The following is a 23,311-nucleotide window of genomic DNA, read 5'->3' as shown; positions in this document are numbered from 1 at the left end:
AGTTGATATTTAATATGAGTTCACTAGATTCTCAAATCAGCTTGTTAATATTGTAGAAAATTAAGGCTAATTAGACAAACAAATCCACTATGTAATTTTTATTTTTCTATCAAGATCACTTTCTTGACCATGTCCAATCAAATTTCAATCTTATGAAGGGAAATCTAAATCATACTTCAAAAACTTGGTTGGAAAGTGTGTTAGGGCTTCCAACAACAACAATTAAGACTAATTTTCAGCACAATATCCAATATCATCTTGGTCTCTTAGATCATTAAGTTTTGTGGATGTCATTGAAATTCTTTCATTCATTCATCTTTCAATTATTGACCCAAAGATGCTGAAGGCCAGAAAGTAGTTGTGTCTTAATGAAAATATCTCAGAAAAATACAAAAGTACAAACAACCCTTACAGACAGCTGTAAAGACATGGCTGATTGGTCAAGTCAATAATGAAGCAAGAAAATACGAGCCAAAAAGGACGACAATAATAAAGAAAGACAAGGAAATACGTAACACTCACTAACAGCTGTAAAGATGATATAATGGTAAGTTTGAGCGCACCACAAGAAAAGAATCTATAAGAGTCTGTGTAGGCCTATCTCCACTTTTGCAAAAGCAAATTCTGCTGTCTAAACACTGTAGCTGCTTTTTCTTTGGCGTTTACAGCTTCAGCAATCTATTAAACGCTGCTATCTCCTCTCTTGTGTGCATACATTCTCAGCAATCTGTTTTACCCAAATCATATCTTGTTCGAATTTCATTTACCAGCTTCCCTCTTTCATACGCTCAGTAATAGAAAAATGGGCAACACTTCCTGCTGCTGCTCATCCTCTGCCCCCCAACAGGATTATCAAGATGTTATCGAGAAACTGATCAAAGTGGAAGAGATGAGCCACATCGATGAATTGATTTCTTACATCGATGACCTCTTGAATACCATCGACCAGGGAAGCGTTAATTCAATTGCCCTTCTTTCCAAGACGAATCGAGTCACCTCTTCTATCACTTCTGGTGGTACTTTATTGGAGAAGATATTGCAGAGATCTAACAGACATATATGCAAGGTATTCAACCATTTCTAATTCATGCAATCCATTACGCTTCTTGATTCACACATTTTGAGTATTATTGGGAAAGAAAGTATTAACGTGCAAAGAAATTACAATTCTAAAACTATGTACCAATGTTTATGCCTGCAGAGGGACACCATGCCAATGCTTAACCGTGAAACTCGGAAATTGGTGATTGATATAACAAAAGAAGCAGCGCAAATTCAGTGGGTGGGAATAGCGCTTTCAGTTGTAGGTTTCGTGTTGGAACACATTGAGCAAGTTTCTTCCAACAGAGACGAATGTATAGTGCTCTTGAAATACATGTGTAACCTTGCAAAATACATCAAGCGATTGGATGATCATTTGCCTGAGGAGAAGCTGAAGCGGGTTATTCGACTCGTTGTGGAAGGCTCACTCCTGTGCATATCGCAAATGCAATCTCATGCGCTCTACAAGTAAATCCAATTTATGCATTCTGAATTTTTTATTTCTTTATTTCTCGTGTGATGTATTTCGTATTTCAACTCTTCTATGATGGTAAAAACTTTTAATCTTTTGATGGGTACATAGATTTTTCGCTGCTCCGGTTGCGGCTGAAGACTTGCGGAGATTGCAAGCACAACTTGGCCAGGAGTACTCAGAACTCTCACTGGAATCAATAATCACTGTGTTGAATAGGATTCCAATTGTGCCTCAAGCAGGTACTAATTTCTCTATTATTTCGGTCATTGTTTATGCCGAAGAAAAATCCCATTCTTAGTGTTGAACTGTCCTGAATGGTTTTTTTGTCATTCAATTTTTATACAAGCCAACAGTCCAAATTCCTCTGTTTCGATGGAATTCAAAGTATCTAATTTCAATTTGTTTCTGTTTCGATTTGGGATGTTCATTTATTTTTGGGGTAGAACTGAGGTACCAAAAATGCACCATTATTTTATATTTATTAATTAAATTAAAAATAAAAAATATAACTGTATATTCTATTTTTAATTTTATTAATAAATAGAAAACGATTATCTTGTTAGATGCATTTTGATTTGTGCATAAACAATTCCTTGTTAGAATAATTTTTGTATAGTTTTCTTTTAATTGGAAAATAAGATAAAATAATTTATTCGATTATTGTATTGACAATTTTTATTTTATTTTTGGTTAAAATCACTTTTTTTATAGTTATCTTTATCTTTCAATTAAAAAATAAGATAAAATAATTTTTATATTCAATTATAGTACTTTATATTATTTATTATGTTACAAATTAATAGCTATGTTTGTTTCAAAACTATTTATATAGACATTGAACAAAATAAATGTATGTATTTCTTTTTAGACATGTTTAGAGTTTTGTATTTTTTGATATGCTATTGTGTTAATGGGAGAGTTGTAAAAATTTTACATGACAATAGATAGAGTAAGATGTAAAATTCTAGGAATTTGATTGTCAATTATAATGCTGATAAATCACTTTAATTTTTGGTACTTTGAGTGGTGACAAGAATTGGGTTTAGTACTTTGTAGATAACTCAAAATAATAGTTTTCTGAAAATGATGAAAATAGGTAGTTCATATATATGATCAAATTTTTCTATATAAATTTTAATATAAAAGACGTAGAAATTAAAAGATTACTTTGTAGATAACTCAAAATAATAGTTTTATGAAAATGATGAAAATAGGTAGTTCATATATATGATCTAAATTTTAATATAAAAGACATACAAATTAAAAGATAATATAAAAGAGATAGAAATTAGAAGTTAGCATAGAAATTAGGGTAAAAAACATGAGTAGTTTGGGTACATTGTTAAATAAGGGGTATTTAAAGATTGACAATGTTATTGGAAAAGATATCAATAACAAAATCTTGGAAGGTAGAAATGGAAATAGATGTATTATTTTGTATCTTATAAATAAATATAGTAGGTCATAGGTATTCAAAGTGAATTCTCAACCATTGATTTACTCATTCATGTTGTCATTTCATTAAATTAATAATCTTATTAAAATAGATCAATATACAAGATATTTTACACAATTTATTAGTACTATTTACCCAATGTTGATTATGCAACCAAAAAAATTAATTACACAAATTCAAATCCAATAAAATAATTTATAATATGTATATCTATTATAATAACTCAGCATAAAATAATTGATATACTTTGAAGAGAATTTAATTAAATAAAAAATATTTTATTAATTTAATGACAAACAAATACTAATAAAATTTGAGAATATAATGTAAATTAGCTGATATTGTCTCTTAAACAGCAAGGTACAAGTCAAAATATTGTATTGTTTAAAAAAATAAAAATTTAAAGGTGTGGAAGCTTAACAATTTAAATTTATATTTACATAGTAATCTTAAAAGTTTTCTATTTGTATATTTTCTACAATTTTTCTGTAGGTGCTTAATTACTCCAGAGTTGTTATTTAAACATGTTTTCTAAGAAATATTTATTGGGTTTGTTGTAGTGGGTATTGAGGAAGCCAGAACTGAAGTGACTAAACTTCTAGACATGGAAAGTAAATCTTTTAAGGTGGTGGTCATTTATGGACAAGGTGGGATAGGGAAGACAACTTTAGCTACCGCAGTTTTCGGTAATCTAGACTTACAAAATTACAAATATTGTAGAGTTGATATGGAACAGGATTGTTCAGAAGCTGATCTTAAATCGGCCCAACAACAAATTTTAAGAGATCTTTATGACAATAATATTGAACTGAGAAGTTTGAGTGAAGGTCGGGAAAAGTTATCCAAGGACTTTACAGAACACTCTTCTAAACCTGTTTTCATTTTTGTTGACAACGCACTAAAGCAAAGTGACTTGGAAAAGCTTCTTCCTATAACTGACTTGGCATCCCTTCCACCACAGAGCAGAATTCTCTTAACCACCAGAAATCTAAATGAGACTCGTATAATTTTGGAAGGAGGAGTTGAACGCTGTCCTTATCTGGTAGCTTCTCTTCCACAAGAAGAGGCACATAAATTCTTGTGCAAGTTGGCTTTAGGTGATGACCAGGCAAGTTTTGACTCAATTGTAGATATTAATGGCCTCCTCCAAATATGCCAGGGAATTCCATTGGTACTAAAAATGGCGGGAGCCAGATTGTATGAACATGCTCAAAGCATGCCAGATTGTAGAAATGTAGTTGAAAGTCTCAAGTCAGAGCTCCTACAAGGAGAGGAGGATGAGTTAAGTGAGCGTATGGTGGATTTTGTATATAATCGTTTGAAAGCCTCGTGTAAAGAGGCATTTCTTGACATTGTGTTCTTCTTTTGTAATTGGAGGCGGCGGAGGGTGGCGTGTAGTGTTGGAGAGACAGAGTTTGAAGAGCTTGAAAGGGCTGCACTTGTAAATATAAGCTATGGAGGCAGGGTGAATGTACATGATATAGTGAAAGCGCGAGGGAGAATGCTGTCAGGAGATTGGGAGAGAATCACTGACCAACAATCTCTTAATGATGTTCTCCAAGATGAAGAGGTGAGTTTTCTATCTCGCTGTTACCAGATATCTAGATTCTGTCTCCTACATACAGACGACTTAGTAGAATTAGTTTTATGAAAGATTTAAAAGATCAATTAGTGCGCTATATTTGGATGAACTTTTGATCTACAACCATTTTTTGCAGAGGATAAAGAGAACGAAGGGGATTGTTCTAGTGGATGAAGCATTCGAGCTGGAAGCAGATCATCTCAACTTGATGAAGAGATGTTTAAGAGTTTTGATCTTGACAGGAAGAACTAGAATAGTGAATGGAGAATGTAGAGGAGTCTTTGACAATCTAAGGTTGGTCAGCCTCGACAACTATAATAATTACTCACGGATGGATGTCAGTAAGCATCCGAGATTAGCAGCATTCATTTTGAAATACGACGGAGACTCCAACTTTCCTGAGGCAAACTCTACAATCTCTGCCTAATATTTAGTTTTATTTTCTGAAAAAAAATCTTTTTTTTTTGGACATACTAATTCAAAACAAATGATTTTTTTTTGCAGTTCACAGGCACCATCCCATCTTCATTGAGATATATGTATATTAAAGATGCTACGTTGGTTAATCTAACCACCACCCTTTCCCAAATTAAATCTTTGCATTCTCTAACATTGCGGGGCTGTAGAGGGTTGGATATCTTGCCTAAAACCATTGACAACATACTTGCTTTAGAAAAGTTGAGTTTAAGCTCTTGTTCCAGCTTGGTGAGCCTTCCAGACAGTGTGGGCAATTTATCCTCTTTGAACAGGTTGTATTTAAGCTCTTGTTCCAGCTTGGTGAGCCTTCCAGACAGTGTGGGCAATTTATCCTCTTTGAACAGCTTGGATTTAAGCTCTTGTTCCAGCTTGGTGAGCCTTCCAGACAGTGTGGGCAATTTATCCTCTTTGAACAGCTTGTATTTAAGCTCTTGTTCCAGCTTGGTGAGCCTTCCAGACAGTGTGGGCAATTTATCCTCTTTGAACAGCTTGTATTTAAGCTCTTGTTCCAGCTTGGTGAGCCTTCCAGACAGTGTGGGCAATTTATCCTCTTTGAACAGCTTGGATTTAATCTCTTGTTCCAGCTTGGTGAGCCTTCCAGACAGTGTGGGCAATTTATCCTCTTTGAATAGGTTGTATTTAATCTCTTGTTCCAGCTTGGTGAGCCTTCCGGACAGTGTGGGCAATTTATCCTCTCTGAACAGCTTGGATTTAAGGTCTTGTTCCAGCTTGGTGAGCCTTTTAGACAATGTGGGCAATTTATCCTCTTTGAACAGGTTGGATTTAAGCTCTTGTTCCAGCTTGGTGAGCCTTCCGGACAGTGTGGGCAATTTATCCTCTCTGAACAGCTTGGATTTAAGCTCTTGTTCCAGCTTGGTGAGCCTTCCCGACAGTGTGGGCAATTTATCCTCTCTGAACAGCTTGGATTTAAGCTCTTGTTCCAGCTTGGTGAGCCTTCCCGACAGAGTGGGCAATTTATCCTCTCTGAACAGCTTGGATTTATGGTCTTGTTCCAGCTTGGTGAGCCTTCCGGACAGTGTGGGCAATTTATCCTCTCTGAACAGCTTGGATTTAAGCTCTTGTTCCAGCTTGGTGAGCCTTCCCGACAGTGTGGGCAATTTATCCTCTCTGAACAGCTTGGATTTAAGCTCTTGTTCCAGCTTGGTGAGCCTTCCCGACAGAGTGGGCAATTTATCCTCTCTGAACAGCTTGGATTTATGGTCTTGTTCCAGCTTGGTGAGCCTTCCGGACAGTGTGGGCAATTTATCCTCTATGAACAGCTTGGATTTAAGCTCTTGTTCCAGCTTGGTGAGCCTTCCGGACAGTGTGGGCAATTTATCCTCTTTGAACAGGTTGGATTTAATCTCTTGTTCCAGCTTGGTGAGCCTTCCGGACAGTGTGGGCAATTTATCCTCTCTGAACAGCTTGGATTTAAGCTCTTGTTCCAACTTGGTGAGCCTTCCAGACAGTGTGGGCAATTTATCCTCTTTGAACAACTTGGATTTAAGGTCTTGTTCGAGCTTGGTGAGCCTTCCGGACAGTGTGGGCAATTTATCCTCTCTGAACAGCTTGTACTTATGGTCTTGTTCCAGCTTGGTGAGCCTTCCGGACAGTGTGGGCAATTTATCCTCTCTGAACAGCTTGGATTTAAGCTCTTGTTCCAGCTTGGTGAGCCTTCCGGACAGTGTGGGCAATTTATCCTCTCTGAAGAGCTTGGATTTAAGCTCTTGTTTCAGCTTGGTGAGCCTTCCGGACAGTGTGGGCAATTTATCCTCTCTGAACAGCTTGGATTTAAGCTCTTGTTCCAGCTTGGTGAGCCTTCCGGACAGTGTGGGCAATTTATCCTCTCTGAACAACTTGGATTTAAGCTCTTGTTCCAGTTTGGTGAGCCTTCCGGATAGTGTGGGCAATTTATCCTCTCTGAACAGCTTGGATTTAAGGTCTTGTTCCAGCTTGGTGAGCCTTCCGGACAGTGTGGGCAATTTATCCTCTCTGAACAGCTTGGATTTAAGGTCTTGTTCTAGCTTGGTGAGCCTTCCAGACAGTGTGGGCAATTTATCCTCTCTGAACAGCTTGGATTTAAGGTCTTGTTCCAGCTTGGTGAGCCTTCCGGACAGTGTGGGCAATTTATCCTCTCTGAACAGCTTGGATTTAAGGTCATGTTCCAGCTTGGTGAGCCTTCCAGACAGTGTGGGCAATTTATCCTCTCTGAACAGCTTGGATTTAAGGTCATGTTCCAGCTTGGTGAGCCTTCCAGACAGTGTGGGCAATTTATCCTCTCTGAACAGCTTGGATTTATGGTCTTGTTCCAGCTTGGCGAGCCTTCCAGACAGTGTGGGCAATTTATCCTCTCTGAACAGCTTGGATTTAAGGTCTTGTTCCAGCTTGGCGAGCCTTCCAGACAGTGTGGGCAATTTATATGGTCTGGTAGATGTATATTTAGTCAGATGTACACAGCTCTCTTTGTTGCCAGAAAGCTTCGAAAACCTCGCTTCTCTGGAGCGCTTGGTGTTGGAAGATTGCGAGAAGCTGTCATATCTACCTCAAAATTTTGGTCAGCTGAAGTGCTTAAAATATGTGAGCATACATGGATGCATTGCATTACAGAGCCTCTCTGATGATTTTGAATGTTTGAGTTCACTAATTGTTGTCAAGGCTTCAGAATGTCCTGAACTGGAGGAAAATACAATGGACAAGTTAGCCAAGATGAAGGGATTGATGATTGTTGATATAGATGGAAGCCCTACGTTGAAAAAGCGATGGCAAAAAGTGAAGGAGCAATACTCTTTAGCAGTAGTGGAGTGCGGAAGAAAGGTACAAATCGTAGTTACACATTTTCTTGTTGTTAACTAGGAATTTAATTTCAGTGGTTGTCACTGCTCAACCTTGTTCTTAATTGAGGGTCTTCGTGGCATTGCAGGAATTCGAGGATGAAATGTACCCACATGCGGATGTAATGTGTAGAGCATTTTTCCACAGTGAATCAAGATTCGTGTATGTTGATGAGAATGGGCAGCTCGTGGAATCGCCCAGTCCGGCGGGTGGGGTAAAGCTGTGGTTCTTGTTAAAGGAGATGGATGTGAGATCATCATCATCATCATCGTCAAACAGCAGTTGTTGGGAAGCAGTGAAGAAGAAATGGGAGGAGGTGGTGGCTTCGGAGGGAGGACAAATGATTTATGTGGATATGGGAGGGTCATGGGAGGAAAGAGAAACACGTGCTCAGCAAGCTCTCCCCCATTTACCCAGAAACACTCGTGCCTGGATTGCTCCTGACAATAGCGCAAGGTTATCCTTTGCCTATTCCGTGCGGCATTATTACAAGAGACATGTCCAAAAGCGGCACGTGGAGGCCAAATTGGGGGTTGGTAATTGTGTTGTGAGCACATCAGCGTGTGTGGATGAAGAGGGAAGGCTGAAGCTTGATGACCTCATCTTCAGACTCCCCGACGTCAGTACACCTCCTTTTGCAGAAACTGAGTATGAAGACATTTCTGATGAGTTACTCTCCCCTATTGAGGAAGCAATGAGGTTTATTATTAAACGTGTACGGTATTGATCTGCTGGCATTTCTGTCGGGCATTTATTATTAAACTTGTATGGTATTGATCTGCTGGCATTTTGTGTCAAATTATTCATCTCCCTGCTTTACAAAGTCTTGGATTTTGTATGAGAAGAACAAATAACCTTTCCTCTCCTAATTTTCATATTGAAGAAGCCCTCGTATGGAATTGTATTGAGCATTTCAAAGTTCTGCATTATTTTATCTTATTAAATTCATATATTTCTCGGGAAAAAAAGCATAGCTTAAATGAATATGGCAAATAATATAATTAATCAATTTAATTTATAATTATTATAAATTATTTATCTTAATTTAAATATTAATTATTTTTAAATTATCTTTTATAATATTAATATATTTTCTTTTATTTATGAATTAATTTGTAATCTTATTTTTTTATATATTACTAATAATTTTAAGATCAATTAATTGTGAAATTCATAAATAATGGTAAGAGGTATAAGTGAAAAAAAATTACTAAGGTTGAATTAGAAAAATAAGTTAAAAATGTGAAAATGGGATTCATTTGTCAAAAAAGAGAAGATAGAATAGATTTCTTCATAAATATTGGGGAACATCTCTTCAAAATCAATTACTTCAAGAGGCTAGGAAGTTAGTTATGTGGCAAAAAAATGTCAAGATTTAGAGTATATATTAGAAGTTAGTTATATTTTAGATATTAAGGGTGAGGAATTTAGGTTGTAAGTTATAAATTACAAGATCTTCATTTTGAATGTCAATGTGGAAGTTCATATAAAAATATCAGTTATCAATATACAAAACAATTCCGAACATCTAGTAATAAAATAGTTGAAAAATATTATGATAATGGTTAAATTCAAGATTTAGAGTATATATTAGAAGTTAGCTATATTTTAGATATCAAGGCTTAAGAATTTAGGTTGAAAGTTGTAAATTAAAAGATCTTTGTTTTGAATGTCAATGTGGAAGTGGATATAAAAATATCAATTATAAATATGTCAAACAATTTTGAACATCTAGTAATAAAATAATTAAAAAATATTATGATAATGATTTTGAATTCAATAGTTTTTATCATTGAATAAATAGAATTAAACATTAGATGAAACATTTCTAAAAGGAAGCATTAATTTTTAACATTAAGGTTTCTCCAAATTACCTTTCAATTGGAAGAATATAGGGACAAGATACTTAAGATAAAGCCTTTGTTTGTGGGGAAATTAGGGCTATACTTTAGACCTTGGTAATAAAATGTTTGTTGCATTCACAATTAAATTAGGTATGCAGTCACACCACGGAAATAATTTTAGTTTTATATTTCAATTTCAGATTGATAAATTTGATGAAATGCCTTGCTTGGTTGGAAAAGGAACACACTTCAACGTCAAATTTAGAAATCATTTTTTTTTTTTAGATTAAAACAAAATGTTATATCATTTTCAATTACAATATTTGACAAAATCAAGAAAAATATGATTTTGAAAATTATATTTTCAAACTTAAATCAAAATCTGATTTTTATTTTTATACTATATATAATTAATTAATGTGTATTTTTAATCTGAAAAGTTATTCACTTATATTTATTTATAATTATATTACTTTTTCATATTTTTAAAACCTAATAAAAATATAAATTATTTTACATAATATTAGAAAAATTATAAATAAAAGTACTCATATCATTAATTAATATATATTTATTATATTATCATTGATTAAAAAATATAATTTTAATATTAAAATATTAAATCATTTAAATAGATTATTTTTAATACTTTGTGAATCAATCATCCACATACATAGTGATAAATATTATATTGTACATGTATTCTTATAATTCATAGTTGTCCATAAATTTACACTCATCCATATTCAAAATTCCAAACTTTTTAGTATATTTTACTATGAAAAGATTCTATGATGATGAATGGAATTTAACTGATTCTTTTTCACTCTTCTTATATATGAAATGTTAAATCAATATACATATATATAACAATACATTCAAACAATCATGATTCAAGATATATCTTTTATGATACTTTTTAGTTTTAGACTTTAAATATTTAATTAATTATTATAAATTATTTATTTTAATTTATATATTAATTATTTTGAAAATATTTTTTGTAATAGTATATATTTTTATTTTTACATTATGAATTAATTTGTAATCTTCGAAAGGGCGATGGGGATGATAGTGTTCACATGGGCATCATGAAATATATCGTCAAGATATTTGAAAGGTATTTCATGGAAATCCTCTTCATCAGAATCTTCGACTTCAGTAGGGGGATCTGTGTCAGCCCCAACAACGGTGATCTTAGGTATAGGAGAGAAGGTGGGAGTTGACCCATGTAGAGGGCATTTTTAAAGGTATATTCTCCACAACCATTATCAATGATTTTAACCTTAACCTCAGGTTGAGATGAAGTGGAGGAAACATTTGAAGGATTGGTTAGGGGCGGTGGAGCGGGTGAGTTGAGCGGACAATGGTAGGGGTGCTTCCCTTCAAGAAAATTTCAATATTGGAAGGGTTGCAGGTCAGTGTGGATAGTGATTTCTCTACCATTGAATGCGAATTTAAGGCATTGGTGATAGGTGGATGGGATGGCCTGAATGGAATGGACCCATGGATGACTGAGAAGGGTGTTATATGGGAGGTCAAGGTCCAAGACCTGGCATGTTGTTTCCACAATTGCAAGGCCCACTTGAAGAGGCAGTGTGATTGTACCTTTTGAAACCCTTTCTGCATCATCATAGGCTTTGATTGTGATCTTTCCAGATGGGTTGACCAAATCCTCATAAATTCCTAGTTGTTTGATTAACTTATATGTACATAGTTTAAACCAGATCCATCCTCTATAAGGACTCGCTTAACTTTATGTTTTTGCACAATAGCCTCAATGTGGAGGGGCTTATTGTGAGATGGGTCATCAACAACTACATCCTTGGATGTGAACATAAGGTGGTATTGCACAGTGAGGTTGCCAATAAGGTCTTGGAATTGGGCTACATTGATATTATCAGGAATGCGGGACTCTAGAAGGGCTTGCTTAAGGATCTCTTTGTGGACGAGGGATGTCTTGAGGAGCTCAAGTATGGAGATCTATGCAGGAGTTTTCCTGAGATGATCAAGGATATCATATCAGTGGGTGGATGACATGGGAGGTTGTGAGGGAGGAGGAGGAGCTCCCTGGATGGTTACTCTTCCTCTTGGGCTAGTCACACTGCAGTCATTTGAGTGTGTAGCACCTTGAATGACTATTTTGTCTTGAGAGGACTGACTTGATGATTGCAGGGGAGGGACACCTTGGATGGTAATCCTGGGTCTATGAGGGGTGGGAGAGGGATCAACTCCTTGGATTGTGATGGTATTAACATGGGTATCGACGGGCTCTATGCGACCTACCAAGGAATCAAATACAGAGAAGTACTTAGTGTTATAATCTTAGATATCAATAGTTAGAATGAAGCAGAGGAAAACTAAGAGGGGGGTGAATCAATTTTCCAGAAGTTTAAAAATTATTGCAAATTATAAACTTTCTACCAGAGCAAAATGAAAACAACATAGTGAAAGATAAAGCATGAAAGTATACAACACATAACACCAATATTTTTGACGTGGAAAACTTAGTAAAGGGAAAAACCATGGTGGGAAACCCTACCCATAGTCAGATAATACTTCTGCATCAGTATGTGAAAAAATTACAATGGGGATTGCACTTGCAATTAGGCCAACCACCTAGAGCTCATTGCTCATCACAAAAGGGAAGTCTCACTAACTGACATAAACATTGGGTTACAATGGATGGAGGAAATGAACTGTGAAAATAGCATCTCCTAATGCTTGATTACAATTCCAACTAAGCACCACTATCTGCCCTGCAATACCAAAACCTTCACAAGCTTTCACCGAATGATATAACCTTATTCACACATAAACCTTTCTCTAATAATGAAAACATAACCTCAATCCCTTCCTTACCAAATAACATAAGTGTATCACCTATGAATACAAGTCATCAACCTTGATAAACAAGGTTGGCTAAACCCTAAACCCATAACTCAAAATTACATAAATTGCATCACACGATACCACCTAACCAATATTATGATTTACATTACATAGCATGGATATAATTCAAATTCCCAAACAATTATATCCATCAAAAATCGTGCTAATACTAAATGCAACACGTTTCATCAACTGGTAGAAACCCTCAATGTCAATAACATAGAATATCCAATTGGACCCAAATAAGATCACTAAATCTTCACGCCAGCCAATGAAAAGCCACCAAACAATTAGGACATGATCAAGAACACCTTTAGCACGTTAGGAACCATTTCCATAAGCCATATCAAAACCACTTAACCATTTCATCAAATATCACCAATCGGTATCGCCAACCGGTACCAAGAGTATCAACCGACAAACTAGAACATAAGTGATAGCTTCTGGAGCATCAAATCATGAACCAATTGATTATGACATAAATATAATCATCTGAATAACCATCCAAAACCGAATCAAATGATCTGATCATATCGGATCAGAATCTCTGATAATCATATCCAAAACCAAGTCCAACCGGAGCAACAACTAGCTGGGATAGTGTTGACATCAATGACAACGCATAATCAATTCTCACATATTGCCAACAATCTCCCCCTTTGGCATTGATGGAAACATTGAATGTAAAAAACAACCAAGTGCCAAGGAATGTCAATAATCTCCCCCAAACACCAAAACTGATTTGAAATATCTCTCCCCCTAACTGAAATATGATTAATTGTTTTTCACATGAACACTTCTCCCCCTTTAACATCAATGACGGAGGGATGATGCCAAAGTATGAAACCAAACAACTGACTACTCCCCCTGAGCAGGAGCATCATCTCATAAACCCGGATTAGAAGATATTTCTAATAAGCTCACCGAATTGATGCATCCCTCCACGTCTTTAAGTCTCTTCCGGAGGGGTGGTAACCCCTAACTGATCTCTAAGATATTCAAAAGTATCTTTAGGCAATGGTTTGGTTAGAATATTTGCAATCTATTCCTTAGTAGGCACATATACTGATTTGACTTTCTTTTCTTCAACCTTTTCCTTCAAGAAATTATACCTTATAGATATGTGTTTTGATTTGAAATGAAATACCGGATTCTTTGACATATCAATGGTAGCAGTATTATCACAACGAATAACAATAGGCTCATCATAACTTACCCTTATATTCTTCAATATTTGTTTCATCCATAAGATCTGAGTACAATTTGTCGCAATAGCTACATATTCAGCTTCAACAATAGATAATGAAGTGCATGATTGTTTCTTGCTAAGCCATGAAACCAATTTCTTCCCAAGAAATAATTCACCACCTATAGTTCTCTTTGGATCATCAACATTTCTTGCCCAATCCGAGTCTGTATAAGCACATAATCTGAAATCATCATCCTTTCAATACCATAACCCATAATCTATTGTTCCTTTCAAATATCTGAATATCCTTTTAATAGCAATATCATGACTTTCTTTGGGATCTAACTAAAATCTAGAAGCAATGCAAACAACATTCATTATATTTGGTCAGTTCTAAGTTAAGTACAGTAATCCACCAATCATTGATTTGTATCTACTTGGGTTCACTATAGGAGATTCATCATCCTTTGACAATTTGCAACTGGTATTCATAGAAATTCCAACTGGTTTTGAGTTTTCAAGTCCAAATTTCTTTAGAAATTCATTCACATACTTAGTTTGACAAATGAAAATACCTTTATTAGTCTAAGTAATCTACAAACCTAAGAAAAATTTCATCTCACAAATCATAGACATTTCAAATTCATTCTTCATATCATCAGCAAATCTCATGCATAGATTTTCTTCTCCTCCAAAAATGAAATCATCAACAAAGACATCAATGATCAATATGTCATCATGCTCAATCTTATAATATAAGTTACTATCAGCATTACCTTTACTAAATCCGATCTTTGAAAGATATTTATCTAATCTAGCATACCAAGCTCTAGGGGCTTGTTTCAATCTATATAAAGCATTCCTCAACCTACAAACCATGTCCTTATCTTTTGATAATGAAAATCCATCAGGCTATTCAATGTAGACTTCTTCTTCAAGATCTTCATTCGGGAATGCACATTTGACATCCATTTGATATACCTTGTAGTTCTTGTGTGCAACATAGGCAAGAAATAGTCTCGTCGCTTCAATTCTTACAACCAGAGCATAAGTTTCATCATAATGAATTCCTTCTTGTCATGAGTAACCTTTGCAAACCAATCTAGATTGGTTCCTTACAACCTGACCTTCTTCATTTAATTGATTGCTGGAAACCCATTTAGTTCCAATAACATTTTTATCTTTAGGCCTACGAACCAATTCCCATGTGTTATTCTTTTCTATCTGATTCAATTCCTCTTCCATTGCTCTCATCCAATTCTCATCTTTAGTTGCTTCAATAAATGATTTCGGTTCAATTTGAGAAATTAAACATACCTCTTCAGTAGCTAACCTTCTTCTTGTCATCACACCTTTCCTCTTGTCTCCAATGATCTAATCTTAAGAATGATTCAACTTTAAATACCTAGGAGTCTTTGGATTATCTTGACTTTCTGACTCTTTAGGCTCTTCAGCAGTCACTGTGGACTTTTCTTATGTTACCAAAGCAACTGGATCAATGCTCTAAACTAATTCTTGCACAACCGGTTCTAATCTGACAATTTCATCTTTCTATCCATAATCATATGATCTAATTTGATTATTGCTTTTCTCATCCACTTTGACATTTAAGCTTTCCATTATCCTTTGCAATCTCTTGTTATAACATCTATATGCTTTGCTCTTAATAGAATAACCCAAACATATTCCTTCATCACATCTAGGATCAAATTTCCCTAATGCATTGTCTTCTAATATAGCATTTAATTCTAAAAATTATGAAATACCTGACAATAGGAGTATGACTGAACCATAGTTCATAAGGAGTCTTACCGGTGTCACCTTTTATGTGTACTTTGTTGAAAGTATAGATTGCAACATTGACAATTTCTCTCCAATAAATATCAGGCAGTTTGGCTTCCATGATCATTGTCCTTGCAACATCTAAAATGGTTATGCTTTCTTTCCACTAATCCATTTTGTTATGAAGTTCTAGGTGCAGTCAATTGTCTTTTGATTCCATGCTTCTCACAAAAATTATTGAATTCACCGGATGTAAACTCATCGCCTTTATTTGATCTTAAGCATTTTATCTTCAATCCTCTTTCTGTCTCAACCATAGCTTTGAATATTTTGAATTTAGCAAGAGCTTCTGATTTTTCTTTCAAAAATTCAACCCATGTCATTCTAGAGTAATCATCAATAAGAAACATAAAGTATCTACCCCCTTGAAAACTTTTAGTTCTTTCCAGACTACAAAGATCAGTATGAATAAGATCAAGAATTCCACTAGATCTATTATGTATGCTTTTGAAATAAGTTCTAACATGCTTACCCATTTGACATTCTCTACATATCGGATTATGAGGCTTGATAATCTTGGGAAAATCTCTGACAACCTAAGTTGAACTGATCTTCACTATGCAATCAAAATTTACAGGACACGTCCTCTTATGCCATAGCCAACTTTCATCTATCTGAGCAATCAAGCAGGACTTCTCACCAGAGTTCAAATGAAAGATATTTCCTTTGTTCTGAGTTCTGGATGCAATTTCCAATCCATATCTATTGATAATCTTGCATTCTCCATCTTTGAATTGCAAATGAAATCCTTTGTCCACCATCTGTCCTACACTCAAAATATTATGCTTCAAACCTTCAACATAATAAACATCATCAGTATTGTTCTTACTGTTCAAGGATATTGTTCCTTTTCCTTTTATCTTGCATGCCTTGTTGTCTAATAATAAAGGTCTAAACTAAGTGTCTAAAGACACTAGGCAGAGACATCATTCCAAGTGTGAAGATGTTAATGCACAGAACCTGCAAAATGGCGGGTTAAAAAATTCAAATTCTGTGTGCAGATGTTGATCCTAAGCGCAAACATTAAAACAACAAATCACGGATGTTGATTTGTAGGAGCAAGCATTGTTCTAGAACCTATAACTTGAAAACTCACAAAAAACTCAAATTTAGAGTTAGTAATAAGGGACGTGGGTCCCACCGGGCGTGCCAAAATGGAGATGGACAAAAACTACAAGGAGATGCAATGGCTAGCAAATAAAACATAAAAGCATTCAAACACTTAATTGTAAACCATTATACCTTGAAATCATGTCTCCTCCCTCAGATTGAGCTCTTGATGAAGTTGAAGATGCGCCTCCTTCTCTAGCTTGTTTGGATTAGCTCTAAGATAGGTTGTGTATTTCTCTCCACACACAATAATGATCAAATGGATGAAGGGATAATGGATGATTGCAAAGGGGTGGAGGATATGGATGCCTAATATTGACTATAGTGGATGCATAAATGATGATTTCAAAATCTATATTGGTAGCATAAGATTGCATGAGATGAGATATCAAATGAAGGGGAGGAGACCTCAATTTATAGATTTGGAAGAGGAGGAATGGACAGTTAAGATTGATTTGAGATGGAGGGTCAAGATTAAAGGAAATGGATGAAGTGGATTATGGAGACCAAAAGATTTTTCATAAAGGCATATCTTGTCTCCACAATCCATAATGTACATGGGGAAGATACCCTCAAGTGCATTGGGAAGACAAAAAGGAATTAAAATTCCTCGGGAGAGGGCAAGGGAATTAAAAATTCCCAAATAATGTGGTGCATGGGAAAATGAAAAGGGAAAAGTAATTAAAAATTCCTTGGGAAGATGAGAGTGCAAGGGGAAGAGAGGAAATTTGAAATCCTTGAAATGACCAAAGTTGGTGCATTTAAGGTTTGGGGTTGAGAGGGGGACAAGCCATTTATGGCAATTAGTTGATTTGTAGCTAATCATGAGGATTAGGCACTATCAAATGATTAGGAAGAGGTTTTAAGTGGGATAATGAGAGATTAGAAGACAAGTGGGAAAGTTAGGAGGATTTGATAAAAGGAGAGAGAATGAGTGGAGGAATTAAAAATTGGAGAATAATGATAAGAAGGCTTCTAGAAGAATTAATTAATGTAAGCGAGGGTTAGAGGAAAGTGATTTGTGGGAATCACATGATCTAGTTAATTAATTAAATTTAATTAACTAAAGGGGACTTATAGAAATTAATTAAATTGGACGACTTTATAAGAATGGGAATAAATTTATCAAATAAATTAATTATTTGGATTATAGTGAGGATCAATTAAATTAAATTAAATTAATTAACTATGTAGTAAGGATAAATCAATTAAATATTTAATTAAATTAATTTAGATGTCTACAGCTAGAAAATGGCATAAAATGGAACATTATTTGCTCTCATCATTCCCCCAACTTAGCACATTGTACACCATCGCGTAATCAATATGGTCAAGAGGTCTTGGATTTGAACCGGTAGCCCTTTTGGATTTATAGCTTTGGTCTTCCTTTTCACCCTTGACTATTATACCTCATCAATTTTTTCAATTCCTTGTCAAAGAAAGCCACATGGATTTACTTTCAATTATTTTTCACCATCTCTTCATAACAAGCTTCTCATGACAAGATCTATTGCTTGATTTTTTTTCAATTTCCTCTTTGCAATATTGATATTGTTGGACACAAGATGTCACTGAGAGGGGAGTGAATCAGTGGTTTCCAATTTCTTACCTCTTAATACTAAAAATGATTACTGGTTAAATACCTAATAACCAAGTAATTCTATCGGTAGGATAAATCAAAGCAACACAATGCAACCACACAAAAGGGCACATCACACAACACCGGTATATACGAGGAAAATCCAAGATGGGAAAAACCTCGGTGAGAGATGATGCTAGAGTCTACTGCTCCAATCCAGCTTGACAATCAAAACACTGATTACAACCTTTTAGGGCACCAACCCAAGGAGCACCAACCCCTGATTGTTTATGGGCACCAACCCAAAGGAGCTACAACCCCTACACCGAGAACCAACTCAGTGATCACAATACATGATATCAAAACAAAAGTAATAGCTTGGTTACAAATGAGTTCTGTAACCACTTATGATTAAGTTCTCTACCGATTTCCCTTCTCAATTTTATTGATAGTGTGTTCTATCTTTCACTTAGCCTTCTCTTGGTTGGTTCACGCTCAGTTTCATTCACTGTTGCCTCTTTATGTCCCTGCTACTAACATACCAATATTGACACCATCGATTACCTTAACCTTGTTCTCTATCGGATCTCTACTCTTTTTGTCTGACTCTCCTACTACTCTGCATCTACGTTGCTGGATCTCCTTTGAGCTAACACTTCACTTCCACATTCTCTTCTACCTTTTTTCTCTCCCTCCGATCCTCACTCTATTCTTAGTTTCTTTTATGTCGGTTCTAGAATTACCGGTTCACTTGACTATTTCTCTCTCAACAACTTATCAGCCAACCTTTGGCCTCACCGGTTTAACCCTCTGACAAACCTTCTTACTGGTTCACCACCAAATGCTTAGTTATTTCACTCTCACAATCAGATCATTCCTTTGTAATCACTCTTTTCTCTCAACTAGCATCATAAATTCTGGCAGCATCATCAATCATTCATGTCTTTGGTCTACATATATATACATGAGCTTTCCCGCCAAACCTTTTCTTCAAAACCTACGCCTTAGGGTTTCTTCCATCGATCACGAGGCATACCAAATCCAACATGATCTTGTATCAGAGATGACGGTTTGTACATCACTACCATTAACGTGCCTTTCAATGCACATTTATTATATTTTATTTTATTCGCCCATGCTCTTATTGTTTGTCGACCATGTTCTTCCTTGTTTGTCGACCATGTCTTCATTAAATAATCTTGCAGGTCCTTTACCTAATCTAATCTTAACCTAGACATCCTGCATCGATCAGTGCACGTCATGGATCCGATCTAGTTTGTTTTGCATTGATCCATGACCCCTCTGCAACTCGACCCATAACAGTCACAGTCAACATTTAATGTTGACCAACTACTAACTACCTCACTGACTGCAAGGTTCATTCACAGCTTCAAGCAGGTTTGCCACTTCGACTCCATGTGCCATCATTGTCGGTATCCACCTCATCTTAGACCTCTGTGTTGGTTCAGATAGGATTACCGACCAAACACTTGACCGGTACACACTTACTGGTTCAACCAACCCTGCCAATGCATCTTGCCTTGCCAGTTCAATTAACCCTGCCAATGCATCTTGCCTTACCAATTAACACTAATCGGTTATCCATCATGCCTTCGACTTCTTTGTCTTGTCGGTGTGTCACATTTGCCTGGTCATCACCTTGCTAGTTAAAATTTGTGTCTGCACTTCACTTCATCAGGTGAGAGCCTTTCACCTTTTCTTCTTTGGTCTATCACTGGTTGACACAACATGTCAACCATCTCCAACATAGATACTGGTAATATGTTTACTGGTGGATAAATCATGATGTCTTCATGTCATCAACCTCCAACTACTAAGCATTTGAGGTGACACCTTTCTTCATCTACATCCCGGTAACTCCATGTGTGCAGCTGCAGAGTCACTTGCATCCTTCTACATCTGATTGGTTCTCCTCTCAATTGATTTGTCAAGGTGGTAGAGTCATTTGTCTAAGTAACAAACCCATCACTCTTCATTTGTCCTGGTAGCTCATCATGCCTTCTCTATTGATCCAGTGCATATCTTTGATTTCATGTACCTAAGACATCTTTGAGATTCACTAGTAGATCCGGTGTGAGCTACTGATCTCCTACCTTCAATTTCTTGGCTAACTTATCCCTAAGAGTTATAGTGCATTACATGCAAGTTGGGGATAAGCTCCACTTATCGGTGGGAGTGGGTCCTTGACATCTACTTCTAGCTTTGCATTGATATGACATTACTGCCATTGAGAAGACATTTCTTCAATCTTGACATATGTCCCGGTAGCATTTCTGATATGTCATTCTTACTTATTGAGGCAACATACACTTTGTCAATCCTTCACTCCATACTATGACAACATTAGTTACCGGTGGGAGACCTACACTATGGGATTAGTTACCGGTGGGAGACCTACACTATGTCATAATTTGTAATCTTAATTTTCTTTATATTACTAATAATTTTAAGATAAATTAATTATGAAATTCATAAAAAAATGGTAAGAGGTATAAATGAATTTTTTTTACTAAGGTTGAATTAGAAAAATAAGTTAAAAATGTGAAAATGGGATTCATTTCTCAAAAAAGAGAAGATAGAATAGATTTCTTCATAAATATTGGGGAATATCTCTTCAAAATCAATTACTTCAAGAGGCTAAGTTATAAAGTACAAGATCTTCATTTTGAATGTCAATGTGGAAGTTCATATAAAAATATCAATTATCAATATACAAAACAATTTTGATCATCTAGCAATAAAATAGTTGAAAAATATTATGATAATGGTTAAATTCAAGATTTAGAGTATATATTAGAAGTTAGCTATATTTTAGATATCAAGGCTAAAGTATTTAGGTTGAAAGTTGTAAATTAAAAGATCTTTGTTTTGAATGTCAATGCGGAAGTGGATATAAAAATACCAACTATCAATATGTCAAACAATTTTGAACGTCTAGTAATAAAATAATTGAAAAATATTATGATAATGATTTTGAATTCAATAGTTTTGTCATTAGATAAATAGAATTAAGCATTAGATAAAACAATTCTTAAAAAAGACATTATTTTTTAACATTAAGGTTTCTCCAAATTACCTTTCAATTGAAAGAAGATAAGGACAAGATTACTAAGATAGAGCCTTTGTTTGTGGGGAATTTAGGGCTATCTTTTAGACCTTGGTAACAAAATATTTCCTGCATTCAAAATTAAATTAGGTCTGCAGACAGTTGGACCATGGTGGAATATGCATTCTTCAAAAATAACTTTTAGTTTTATATTTCAATTTCAGATTAATCAAATTGATGAAATGTCGTGCTTGGCTGGAAAAGGAACACACTTCAACGCCAAATTTAGAAATCATTTTTTTTTTCACATTAAAACCAAACGTTATATCATTTAGAGTACGAAATGATATTAAATTTGGAAGAATACAACAAAAGTTAGACTAGTGTTGGCATCTAAATGTAATGATTATGTCAAGAGTAATTTATATATCTTGTCTATTAGAACAATTTCAATTACAATATTTGATAAAATTAATTTATATTGATTTGAGAAAATAATAATTTTGAAAATCATATTTTCAAACTTAAATCAAAATCTGATTTTTATTTTTATACTATATATAATTAATTAATGTGTATTTTTAATTAAAAATCAATATTATTATTTAAAAAAGTTATTCACATATACTTATTTATAATTATATTACTTAATCATATTTTTAAAACGTAATAAAAATATAAATTATTTTACATAATATTAGAAAAATTATAAATAAAATATTCATATCATTAATTTATATATATTTATTATATATATATTGATAAAGTGGATGAAACCACTGAAATTATATTAAAATTTTTGTTTTTTACATGTGTCTGGTTCAAAGAGCACTGAAGGGAAAGAACTAGTAAGAAAACCCTTTAGTATTGCTCAAGAAAACATAGGCCTATCTACCCATTACAAAAACCCATAGGCTCCTCAAATATATATTTATTATATTATCATTGATTAAAAAATATAATTTTAATATTAAAATAGATTATTTTTAATACTTTGTGAATTAATCATCCACATACGTAGTGATAAATATTATATTGTAAAGGGCGCATGAGTAGCCGAGTTGGTGTGAAGGTGAGTCGTGAGGTGCAGTGTTAAGCTAATTTTCCCGGTGCTACGCATCAACTCCGGTTCGATTCTCACTGGTTACCATAAACCCTTTTAACCTATTAATGGGTCTTCGGGGGTTGATCCAGCTCTTACTTCAGAGAAGATTAAATGGGAACCACCTAGCAAACAGTGGATAAAGATTAATTTTGATGGTGCATCAAAAGGAAATCCGAGAAAAAAGGGTGCTAGAGTGGTGGCGAGGGACGACAACGGATCTATCCTACTCAAAGGAGCTCAGCGATTGCAGGATGGCACCAATAATGAAGGAGAGGTCTAGGCGGCTTTTCTAGCAACAAAACTAGCCTTAAACATGAAAGTCCAACGACTACACTTAGAAGGAGACTCTTAGATAGTTATTAATGCAATAGCTAAAGGCAACACACCATGTTGGAAGCTAAACTGATGGGTGGCTATGATCCAAGAGAAACTCAACACATTTGTGGAGTTCTGTGTCTCACATATTAGGAGGGGAGCAAATGCAGTGGCATATTTGTTGTCTAACATTGGAAGTGAGCTAGATAGTTGCATTGCCAAATGGTGGAAAGGTGATGGTCGCATGTGGGAATGGTACTAATTGTAGCCTTTTAGAAATGTGGAGTCTTCAACTTGTTAATGAGAGCAAAATTTGGCAAGTACATATGCGAAGGTGGCACCTGCTCTTTGAAGGAGTTATCTGTGGCAGGTCGCACGATCAGAGCGAGTCATCCTGCTCTTGATCTCATGGCATTAATGCCTTATCCTTGGCACTCATTACCCATCCTATGCGATGGAGGAAGAATTTATTACCCTTTGAGCTGTGTGCCAGGGTTTGTTTGAA

The 23,311-nt window shown here is 35.1% G+C and overlaps 1 protein-coding gene across 1 annotated transcript; it reads left to right on the top strand.

Moving 5' to 3' along the window:
• Window positions 1-582: 582 nt before the first annotated feature.
• LOC131063700 (disease resistance protein RPV1) lies at window positions 583-8,662 on the top strand. The gene is made up of 7 exons (XM_057997590.2): window positions 583-1,066; window positions 1,202-1,509; window positions 1,625-1,755; window positions 3,533-4,542; window positions 4,691-4,957; window positions 5,059-7,845; window positions 7,952-8,662. Exons 1-7 carry the CDS (start codon window positions 803-805, stop codon window positions 8,588-8,590), a joined length of 5,406 nt encoding a protein of 1,801 aa, XP_057853573.2. The 5' UTR covers window positions 583-802; the 3' UTR covers window positions 8,591-8,662.
• Window positions 8,663-23,311: the final 14,649 nt, after the last annotated feature.

Source organism: Cryptomeria japonica, chromosome 9 (genome assembly GCF_030272615.1).
Source record: "Cryptomeria japonica chromosome 9, Sugi_1.0, whole genome shotgun sequence".
Taxonomy (NCBI): domain Eukaryota; kingdom Viridiplantae; phylum Streptophyta; class Pinopsida; order Cupressales; family Cupressaceae; genus Cryptomeria; species Cryptomeria japonica.
Note: the sequence above shows the minus strand (reverse complement) of the source record. Positions and strands in the feature narration are given on the sequence as shown.

Excerpts from the sequence above, each read along its gene's own strand:
- LOC131063700 (XM_057997590.2), top strand. The coding sequence starts at position 803 with ATGGGCAACACTTCCTGCTGCTGCTCATCCTCTGCCCCCCAACAGGAT. Across the intron at positions 1,067-1,201 it reads CTAACAGACATATATGCAAG|AGGGACACCATGCCAATGCT; the intron begins GTATTCAACCAT and ends TTATGCCTGCAG. Across the intron at positions 1,510-1,624 it reads CAATCTCATGCGCTCTACAA|ATTTTTCGCTGCTCCGGTTG; the intron begins GTAAATCCAATT and ends ATGGGTACATAG.